Source organism: Panthera tigris, chromosome A2, assembly GCF_018350195.1.
Source record: "Panthera tigris isolate Pti1 chromosome A2, P.tigris_Pti1_mat1.1, whole genome shotgun sequence".
Classification (NCBI taxonomy): domain Eukaryota; kingdom Metazoa; phylum Chordata; class Mammalia; order Carnivora; family Felidae; genus Panthera; species Panthera tigris.
The window spans coordinates 24768138-24779715 of record NC_056661.1 but is presented as its reverse complement, the minus strand read 5'-3'; the positions used below and the strand labels follow the sequence as shown (position 1 = coordinate 24779715).

Here is an 11578-nt window from a genome sequence, read left to right as displayed (position 1 = left end):
CAATTTATGCCCCCTCTATCCCTTTCTTGTAGCTGAAACTTTACTTCATCTTTAGGTCTCTGCTTAGTCATCACCATAGATCCTAATTTTACATATATTCTCACTGATTTGTAAACTTGAAGGAGGTAACCACGTCCATTTGCTTCAGAGTTATAGCCTCATCACATAGCAGTGCTTAGCTCCCAATAAGCAATTAAAAAGTATTTTTAATATTGAATATTAGTAATGTGACCCAGCTAAACCTAAATATTTTTGCTATGTACAATAACTGAATATATAGTTAAGATTATGTTAGAGCTTTTTTTTTTTTTTTTTTTTTTTTTTTTTTTACCTTATGAGATATAATAGTAAATTCATTAAAAAAAATTTTAGGGGCACCTAGGTGGCTCAATGGGTTGAGTGTCCAACTCTTAATTTCGGCTCAGGTTGTGGTCTCAGGGTCGTGGAATCAAGCCCCATGTCAGATTCCATGCTGAGCATGGAACCTGCTCAAGATTCTCTCTCTCTCTCTCTTTCTCTCTCTCCCCCCTCCCTCTGTCCTCCCCAGCTTGCACTCTCAAAAAAATAAAAAAATAAAATAAATAAATAATTTGGAATGGAAAAAATTTTGATCTCACAAAATTTAAGATTCAATCTCTGTGGAAGACTAATGGTTTCTCTGGCCTTAGTTTTAGGTAACTCATTACCAACAACCAGCACCAGCACGGCTGCCTTATATATAGCCTAAGGGTTTCTACTTTCCAAATAGAATGGCTTTTGCTGAGCAAATGCAGAAAGCCTTAGTTGAGTAATGGCACCAGTGTGCAGTTAGCTCCTACTTATCTTTTGATCTGATAAGAATGAGCTTGCAGGGATGCCTTTAATGAACCAACAAAAAAGACAGCATCTGGAGACCTCAACATCTGAGTCTGATCTTCTGTAACCTCATTTATATCAAGTGAAGCCTCTTTCCCTAAGTTTAAAGGTTACTTTTAACTTAAAATAATGTAGCGTTTTGTCTCAACATAGCCCCACGTGTATTCATCAGTATTTAAAAATGTTTTTACATTAACTATTTACTAAAAGGAGTGACTGTTTTCAACTCGCTTTCCTATGGTTTACTGAGCTGATGCAAATATATTGGGCAAGCATGATTAACTTTTCAAGATCGGCTGGGATGGTATTTAACCGGACACAGGAATCCAACTTTCCTGTTGCCCTTGGGAATGTTCTTTAAGTACTAGCCATGTGGCAAGGCCTAGGGTTTTATTATAATTATAGGTTTGGTCAGCCAACTGCTTGGGAGACGGTTGGAGTTTGAAAATGGAGATATGGTCCCAATTCTGACCCTGCTGCTTGGAGACTCTGAGCAAAGTATCCTCATTTCTTCATTCATAAAATTCATAAAGGTGCGGGATTGCTGTGAAGATTAAGTCTTAGAGAAGCAGTGAAGTGCAAGCACTCTATGTCGGAGTTAAATAGACCTGCCTTCAAATTCTGATTTTATTAACTTAAATTGCTCAATGTCTTGCAACACTTTTTAAATTGTGTAAAATAGTGTGTTCTTGATACCTGTTGTTGTGAAGATTCAATGGAGATAAAGTGCCTGGTATACAGAAAGCACCCTGTAAATACTGACTGTACTCAAGATAACTCATGATGGTAATTTCAATCTAGTTAGCATAAAGTATTTAAACTGCCTTCCATATGACGGTCAAATTGTTTTAAAGGAGAGCGACCACCTGCTGTATATTTTTTAATGTGGCTGCAAACTTTTGTATTTTTCTTTAATATATACTCAATACAGGAAAACCGAAAACACCAAAGAAGAAAAGTCTAAAAGCCAGCAGTCCCCCTCCCTTCAAGCTCCCCAGAACCAAATCCGGTTAACACTAGGCTGTGAAGTCACATTAAAGGGTCTCAGGTATTGTCTGCTGGCTGGAGGCGTGTCATAGGCTGTGAAGTCACATTAAAGGGTCTCAGGTATTGTCTGCTGGCTGGAGGCGTGTCACTGGTTCTAACGCTTTAAGATAAAAAGGGATGCGGAGAGTAATATATTGTAAAGATGTAGATCCGGTGGTCAAGGCAGATCACTGGGCCCAGAGGCTTTCAGGCTGTCGTCGTCGTAAGACCACTGTCTTATCTCCTCTCTCCAGGTCTATCTATGCACGCAAATACTTCACAAAGCCGGGTTCATCCTGCATCCACTGCTTGAATCCTGTTTTGGCTGAGGGAACTCGTGCCGGGGGGAAGGGCCGTTATCTCGCTAAGACAGGCGACGCCTGAGCTCACGGGACCTATCAGGCGCGCCTTCCTCGCCTGCGGCGCTGGCCAGGCGCGGTCCGAGAACTCGCAGCTCGCCTTAAGCCCTGTCCACCCCGCAGCGGTCCGCGGCGTCGAGGTATTCGCAGGGCGTTGCGGTCGCCCCTTTTGGCGGGCTCGGGCGCCCCGAGGCTCCGCCCCCCAGCGCTGTCTATCCGCACCCGCGGAGGCGGGCACCGCGCCCCCATTGGCGGAGAGGCCCGCGACGGCCCCGCCCCCTCCCGGCCCCGACGCCAGCACGTTGAGTGGCGGGGGCCGGCAGAAGAACTGCCCGAGCGAGGAGCGGCTCCTAGGGCGGGCGGCACGGTTGGGGCGCCGGCGTTGGGGCCCCGGAGAGGCTGTTGGGTCGGGACCGGGGTCCGCGGCCACGGGGGGAAGGGGGTGGGTGGGCTGAGAGCAGCTCGGCAGCGAGGCCGGCCCGTCGCCCCTTCCCCCCACCCCCGCCGACCTTGCCGGCAGAAGCTTCCCGGAGCTCTTCACGCCGGCGCGATGGCGACTGCTGGGGAGACGGAGGCCTCTCCGCCGACGGACGCGAGCTGGGAAAGTGGCGGCGGCGGGGACGACGAGATGAAGCAGGCGCTTCCGGAGCTTGAGTCCTCCCCACAAAATGGCGGCGGCGGCCTCAGCATCGCGGAGCCCGGCGGCGGCGCCGGGCCTGAGGAGACAGCAGCGGCCTCGGCCGCCCCGAGCGTCAGCCACGAGCAGACTCAGGACTCGTCTGAGGCGGGCGCGGCCGCTGTGCCCAAAGGCCCCGAAGAGCCCGAAAGACCCGTTAGGAGGAGTTTTCAGATCCCCAGGAAGAGCAGAGAAAAGAAAGGTGGTGCTTCCCCTCTCCCCCAACCCCTCTTTCTCTCTCCCCTCCATCTTTTCATTAGAACCTCTCTGTCTCCTCTTCCCACACCCATCCGAGACACGTAAACACGCATGCAGCGCCAGCCGCCTCTCCCCTCACTGCCACGGCCACCCAGCTGCTGCGCCTGGTGCGAGAGGAAAGCGGTGGAACCACGCTCCCCTGCTCCCCCTCTCCCCGTGGAAGTTGGAAGTAGCTCAGGTTTGAAGCTTGTCCGTAAGGCTGCAGCTCCCAGAGAGGAAAGATGGTGCTCGGCGCCCCTCCCTCCCAACCCCTGAAGGCACAGAAGCTGGTGTGTCCTCCTCAGGATGCTTCTGACAAGTCTCACTCTGGAAATAGCCCGTGGCCGTGGATTCTGGGGCTTTCTCCAAGGCCATTGCATTCAGAGGACCACAAGTGCTTCTCCCTATGGAAATTCTTCAGCTAGAAGTGTCTACTTGAAATTTGCTCGATGTCAGCGTCTCCCCTTGTTTAGAAATCTCCATTAGATGTGATCCATGCACACTGCTGTCTTCCATCACACTTCATTTCCATGTAGATTTTTCCCCCCTTGTTCAAGCGTTAGATTAAAATAGGTCTCTCTTTAAATCCAAACTTTGGTATGTTTTCTCTTGTATTTGAGAAGAATGGGAAGGTAGGTTCTTGGTGCAGTAATTTCCCTATGGAAAAAATAGAAGTTAGCTTATGCCCAAGAGTCACCAACTTGATCTTGCAGATGAGAGAACTTAAGTTGGTTTTTTGGTTTTTTTTAAGGCCAGTCACTTGTTTTTTGGTTTTTTTAAGGCCAGTCTACTTTTTGGAACCAATATGGGAATAGTTACATGAACTACTTTTACGTTTTTAAAACAATGCTATATTGGGACACATTTCTAATGGAGATCAAAAGTAGTATTATGGTTTTCTATTACACTGTTTTTGACTCTCCAGTGATTTGGACTTAGTCAACTTAAAGTCTCTTTTTGTTTTACCTCATGGTTCAGGTTTTCATGATTTACTTTGGGAAATAATAGGAATTTTTTATTTGCAGAATGCTTTTTTATTTGTAATTAAAGTCTTAGTAGACTTGGAATCTTGATTGAAGCATGTGCTTCTTTTTTCCATGTGCTTAACCACCTCCATTTGCACAACTGAAATTGTTAGAGCCTTGTATCAGGAAGATACAAATAAAATCAAACTTCATTTCTTTTTGGATGAGAAAACCAAGGAAATCCTTGGTGTCAGAAACCATGTTGACAAAGATGAAGTTACCTTTGCCCACTAGCATGAGGAATGTTTCTAGAAATATCTTTTAGGTGAATTAATGTAATGTATTTTAGAGTTCAAGGGGATATTTGTAAAGGTCAAGGCTGTCCATTATTTTGGTTTATTTAGTCAAGATTTATGGTACAGCCTATATGAGGAAAGTTAGGTGTTCTTCCCAAATTAATCAATTGCTAGAGAATAGGTTGGAAGTACATTCACGTGGCCTCTGGTTTATGAGGTAGGAGATTGAACTTTTCTCTTGTTCCTAGCTTGATAAAATTTTGAAGTCCATTTTTTCCTTTTTCTTCTATTTCTTTCTTTTCTTTCCTTTTTTCTTTCATTTTTAAGTGCCCAAGAATATGGTTTATGTTACACCATAAACAATGGATGTACCATCTTTTAAAACTTTTGATAGGACCAGAATATTGGTGTAGAAAGCCTCATAGTTTGGTTTGAAATGAGGGAAGTCACCAGGAAATGTTAAAAGGCACTGTTTACATGTATTTTTTTTTAATTAGGTAAATCCAGAGGTTGCTGTAAAATAGAACTTTATTTGAACACACTAAAAGTGGAAATAATTGAGGAATTAGGAAATATAAAATCTAGCTGTTTTCTCCCCCGAGTCTGATGCTCCATGGGGAAAATTTGTTTTCCATTTTCATGTAGAGGCAAAAGGTTGTCAACCTTGGGGAAGTTATAGCTAAGGAAAATAAAACACACTGGACTTTCTTCATATTTAGTGAAAATAATTGATGCACTAAGCAGCAGCTGTTCAAATAATTCAATAACGACTTAACTAGAGCTTTTAAAACTTAAATAAGCAGGTATTTTACCACCATGGACTTTATCCTATCCAAACTGAAAGAAGTTAGTGCTTGGTGATAGAATTTAATAGAAAAATTCAACTTTTCATTATTTTAAAAAGAAAGTTTTATTAGAAATGGTATAGCAGGTGCTGTTAATTTCGCACTTCATCCCCAAATCTTTGCCTCTCGAAAGGCTTGAAAGGTATCACTTTATGTATAGGATGTGGCTAGATACTAGTTGTGGTCACGGGAGTCTTTTATCATGACTATTAAATCATTTTCAGGAGATCCCTCTGAACCTTCCAGTATCAAAGATTTTGTTGCATTCATATTTTAATATGGCAGACCTTTGCTTGTGACTGTGCGTTTCCAGTGAAACTTAACATGACTTGATTATGGTACCTCAGATATATGTGAGTATAGCTTGCTGACTCAAAGTTCGTTTCCTTGTCTTGACAGTAGCATAACATGCAGAATACTGCCATTCTAATTAATGGTAGTGGCAAACACTTTATAGTGCTTAGTAAGTTGTGGGCATTGTTTAAGGCAGTTTACGTGTGTGGACCAAATTCTATGTAGTAGGTACTATTCCCATTTTACAGATGAGGAAACCGAAGTATTGAAAAGTTAAATAACTTGCCCAAGGTCACACAAATTCCAACTTGAACTTGGAATTTGAATTTAGGTGTACAGTACTTATCATTACACAAACTGTAGCAAGACTTCTTTTTTTGTAATATAAGTGCTCTTGTTAGCTTTTGATTTGACCTATTAAATTTTTTAACCTATGTTAAACTTAGATATATTTAGTATGTCTTCATCTCTGGGGTATTTTGAGATTCAGAAATTATGTTCATTATGAAATTAACACATTTAATCTGTGGTGACAGATTAAATGACCTAACTTGACTGGGAGGGTAAAATTTTACTCTTTGATGTATGTTGTGTTGTTTATTGGCTGGGCTCTTCTATAGTGTAAAGAGGCACTGTTCTTATATTTAACCAAATTGTACAATTGGATTTTGTTGGTAGATGTTTCTCTATTGCCTTCTTTTACCCTAAAATCTAATACTATAAGTCATTAAAAGTAAATTAAAATTGGCAATTTGATATAATTTTTCCCTCCAAAGTTCTTGGGACATGAAGTAGTGATGATTCATTTTCTGGAAAGTGTTTATTGGTCAATGTTTTTTTTTCTGTAGGACACAAGACTAACTTCTCATGCACCTGCATCCATACTGGTCTAGGCTAGCACAGTTAATGGCTAATTCTCCTTCCCAGCACCCATCTTTTCCCACAGAATTTGCAGTTGTCTTTTTTAAGACTTGGAGCAAAGTTTCCTTTAAGGAAATTTGCATCGTGTTTCAGTAGTTGTATATGAATGACTGGGTTCTAAGTACCACAGATTTCCCTATTTACAGGTAAGCAGGGAAGTATAGGCAGAATCCAGTTATCCACATAAAACATTTGATAGGTGTGTATCAATTTTAAGTAATGTAAGTAAAATTTTCTTTGACCTATTCCCTGGGCCAGAAAAAGTCAATAGTTTTTAGTTTTAGTCATATTTGTACTTGTTTCTCTAGTTCTCTGCCAGCAGATTCGTTCTTAATTCTATATTGTGTTCAATCTTGATTTAGAGATGAAACGTCCATTCCTAAAGCATTATGTCTTTAGCAATTTTATTAGACTGGAGAAAAGTGATTTTTAAAATATCTTTCAAATAAATTATTGGAAGGAACAAATGGCTAGACATCAGAGAGATGGATTCAGAGAATTGAACACACATGATCTGCAGCCTACTCTTGGCTATTTCCTTTTCTTCCATGAATTAGTTACTTTAAATTGGAATGTTTATTTCAAATTGGCTATTTATATGTTTTGATAATAGTGGTCTATCTTTTAAAAGTTTAGCTTATTTTTACATATATGTATAGATGGGTTTTTGTTTTACATATATACATAAATCGTAATACAAACATAAAGATTGGCATTTACACTAAGTAAATTGGTAAAAGTAATTGAAAATTGTTTCTTTGACAAAGGAACAAAGCTGTTGCATGACTTAAATTTTATGTCTATTCCAACTGCTTAAATAGAACACTAAATTCAATATATATTTGTATGCTACCAGTAGTCAAAAATATTTAATGATAGTATGGATAGTATGGAGTCAGGAGACCTGAATTCTAGTTCTAATTTTGTGATCCATTTTCCTTGTCTGAATTATAAATCTAATGTCTTTAAATCTGTTCTTCAGTCCCATAAAACATCTATTATCAATTTTGTCCGTAAGGAACCTTGTAAATTATGTACATCAACTCATTTCTGACATGTATGTTATGGAAATCCTATAAATAAGCAAAATCGTGTTTCTCGGTGTGTGGAGGAACTATGGTTACTTCTGTTAACCTTTAGAACCCTAAAAAGGGCACGTTGGCTTTTGGCTCTATTAAAATGAGAAAAATGAGATTTGATAGAAGAGACACATAAGAGGGTAGAAAGAGCATAATCCTGGACATCAAGTTCTTTTTCTTTAATACCTAATTTTCTGTGTCTAAGTGTTCTATATGATTTCTTGGTCTAAAATGAAGAAACAATTTTATTCTCCCAGTTCTGTAATGATCAGTTTCAGCTCTTACACACACACACACACACACACACACACACACACACACACACACACACACACACATATCTTCTACTTAGAGTTCAGGATATAAGATTTGGAGCTAGGCAGCCTGAATTTGCAGCTCTTACACACACACACACACACACACACATATATATATATCTTCTACTTAGAGTTCAGGATATAAGATTTGGAGCTAGGCAGCCTGAATTTGAATCCTACCTGCCCTGTTATTCACAACTATGCAACCTTGGGTCATATTGGCTGTTAGCTCTCAGGTTCATTTGTGAAATGAGTATAATTGAACTAAGTAGGATGGTTTTAATGATTAAATGAGATCATTCATGTAAAGCTCTTAGTATAGTTATCTAAATAGTAATAATGACCCACTAATGGTTAGACTCAGTAATTGTCAGAATCCAGAAAACAATATATTGGATACTGACTTTTCATAAGTGAAATAATTATCATAAAATGTTCTGTTCCCCATTTGGATAATCACAGGGTTGTTTATTAATTGCCTCAAATAATGGCCTATAATTAAGATTATGATGTATACATGTTTTCTTTAAGAGAAGTGATAGGATATGTTGACCATGGGATGTGGAGTGTTAAGAGGATTATTAAGGACAAAATAGGCCACTAGGGAATGTACATTCAGAACAAAAACTTGTTAAATTTCTAATTATGATTACCAGCACTTTGACTTGAAATCCTTAAAAAGAGTTAACAGCATAATTTTATTTTTGTAGAAATGAAAACTGGGAGGAAAAAGAGAAATTACAACTTTGGCCTAACTAGTAAAGCCAAAGGAATCATTTGATATATAAAATAACTAGGACACAGGCATCTTTTTCTATATTTTCATTCACAAGAATGTTTTCCCCCCACTGGCAGTCTACTTGAGGACACTTGACATGACTATAGGACATTGCTTTGGAATGAAACAAATGTTAAGTACTTTTCTGATAATTGGAATGTTAATTTCTCTATAAACTTATATGATGAAATTTTCCCCATATGATTAGATTGATAGTCAAAATAGTGTTGGGACAGCTTAACTAAGGAAAATGCTTTATGTAGACTTGTAAGATTTCATAGAAGTTTAAAGCCACATGAAACTTTTGCAGAAGGAGCATTTTAGATGTCTGAAGTCACTTAGAAACAACAAAAAAAGGAATCGTGCATAAAACCCAATTTTTGAAATCATGCTTAACCCATTTTGGATGTGAAAGACTATTCCAAATACATGCTGTTCTCCTTGCCAAGTTTTTCCCAATTTAGTTGGGGACAGTCACAAAGATGTTTTTTTCCTATTCTATAAAACTGATTTGACTTAGGATTTATTTCAGAGCTTATATTTTGTTTTACATATTACTGAATTATTGAATCTGTGGGACTTAAGATGACACAGCAATGATACTTTGGTAGGTGTAGAATATGTTTGTATTCAGTATAAACTTTTAAGTTTATTTTGAAAGAGAATGCAAGTGGGGGAGGGGCAAAGAGGAGGATAGAGAATCTGAAGCAGGTTTGGTGCTGCCAGCAGAGAGCCTGATGTGGGGCTTGAACTCATGAATAATGAGATCATGACCTGAGCCAAAGTCAGCTGTTTAACCAACTAAGCCACCCAGGCACCCCTCAGTATAAAAATCATTGAGAAAGTTTATTCTCACTTTCTTTACGAACTTACTTATTCAACTTACTTGGGTCCAGTGCTCACAGTTCTAGCTACTGGCATATGATAAAGGTAGGGTAATAAAGCACATATGGTTCTGGCTCTGGTGGAGGTTACAACAGTAGAGGTTACAACAGTAGATTATTGAATGTATTCATCTGCTACAAATTTGATTATAGGACACTTTGTGTTTAATTGTTCTATTTGAGGTTTTTTTTTTCTGATTAACCCTAGTCAGTGTCTTCATTGCATTATAACTATGTTGGCTTTATTTCTTTATTTTAGTGTGTGATCCCAAAGTAGTGGGCACCGTATATACACATTTTGTCATCGATATACACATTTATACACACGTTACAGTTTTACAGACACTTTTGTAATAATATACATGGTTTGGTGAATGGATGGATGGATATGTCATTTGACATGTCCTTTAAAGCCTAATAGTATGTTTAGAAAATATGGTGAAAATATCTTATTTGCTGTCTAGTACTGTTAAGAGTACGTACAATTTTTAGTCGTAGCCTAAAAGTATTTTGACCGTGAAATTTATTGACTCTTTAGAAATAGTACCTCAAAAGAAATTAAAGTAACACAGTATAGCAAAGTTCTATGAATGAATACTTCTATATACAGTGAAATATAAGTAGTTCCTTTTTTGCCTTGGGGAAATTTTATGTACATAGATTCTTGAAATTTATTACTAAGTTAAACTATTTCATGCATGAAGTGGAAATTTGAAATTATTAGACCAGTAATCCACTGGTCTAAGAACAAGTGGATATTTAAGTATTTTAAAAATTAAATGGGTTGTGGAATAGTTGTAGGTGTGGAGAGTAAAAACTTTTATTGTCTTACTTGAACAACAGATGTTGTGCTTAGAGCTTTTTCCGTGTATTGTATCATGTGTGGCATGTAGAATTTAGTGGTTATTAGGATAGCTGGAATGAATTCTTACAGGTAGGAGAACTGAGCTTATTTTTGGTTAAGTGAATTGATTTACCCGGGGACTTCCACAAAGCTAGTAAATGCTGGATCTGATATTTGTGTCCATGCTTCACTCCAAAGCTCTACATCTTTCCATTTCACTAAGCTTTCATAATGTCCCACTACTTTGTATTGGTAATACAAGAAGCCAATGGATGCAGTGTATTTTATTCTAACGTTAGTACTAAAAACCAGGTAGGATAGTTTTATTATATAGATACATAAGTATCTTAAATGTTTTTATGCATTCATTTATGCTGTAAGCATTTAGTTTGCTCAAGTAAATGGTCCTAGACCTATTTCAGTGTAACATAAAAAAGGAGTGGAGACAAGTTGAGTTTATGCACAAATTCTTTCTTATGAGAGTCTTTATGCAATTAAAGTTGCCTGATGTAACATTCTTAAGGTTTGCAAAATTGTAACCTGCTCGTGCATGTGTAACCGCCAGATACTTATTGCTGAAGGAACTGAACAATGTAGGCAATTGATTTTTATTTTCTCTCCGTTAATATGTGTTTCTTTTGAATATCACAAAATTAGCCTTGATGCCTTATTTCAACCTTATTTAAAAGTTATAGTAAGCCCACAAAAGTTTAAGAAATTAGACTTAAGAAGGAATAATCTTAAAATTAATGTTTGTTTTGTTTTGTTTTAGCACTTTTTCAGCCATTAACTCCAGGCTCTCGAGAATTTGAAGACGTTCTAAATATTCTCCATTCATCTTACCTTGAACCAACCTCAGTAACAAATTTTAACTACAAACGTGCTTGCTTGATACATAATGAACTTTTGGAAAAGGAGGTAAGTTTTAAATAGTACTTATTGTAAGATTCTTCATAACCAGTTAATAGCCTAGAAGTTGTTTTATGTTCCTTTTCTTTAAAAATGGTAGTTTTGGGAGAACCTGGGTGGCTCATTCAGTTTAAGTGTCTGACTTCAGTTCATGATCTCACGGTTCGTGAGTTTGAGCCATGCAGGCACCCAATAAATAAAACTTAAAAAAAAAAAAATGTAATCAAAGGGGAATAGTTAAGTATATAAGATAGTAAGTTTAAGTTTCATGTAGATTATAAACATTTTTAGGA

At 38.4% G+C, this 11578-nt stretch overlaps 1 protein-coding gene across 8 annotated transcripts in view; it reads left to right on the top strand.

Annotated features, from left to right (window-relative positions):
• The first annotated feature begins 2544 nt into the window (after window positions 1-2544).
• TASOR (transcription activation suppressor) overlaps window positions 2545-11578 on the top strand; it is a 49608-nt gene continuing 40574 nt past the window's right edge. For all 8 annotated transcript variants that reach the window (XM_042979182.1, XM_042979180.1, XM_042979181.1 and 5 more), the window contains exons 1-2: window positions 2545-3118; window positions 11149-11294. In XM_042979182.1, the coding sequence (XP_042835116.1) occupies window positions 2791-3118; window positions 11149-11294 (474 nt within the window). In that variant the 5' untranslated portion in view covers window positions 2545-2790. The remainder of the gene's footprint in view (window positions 3119-11148; window positions 11295-11578) is intronic.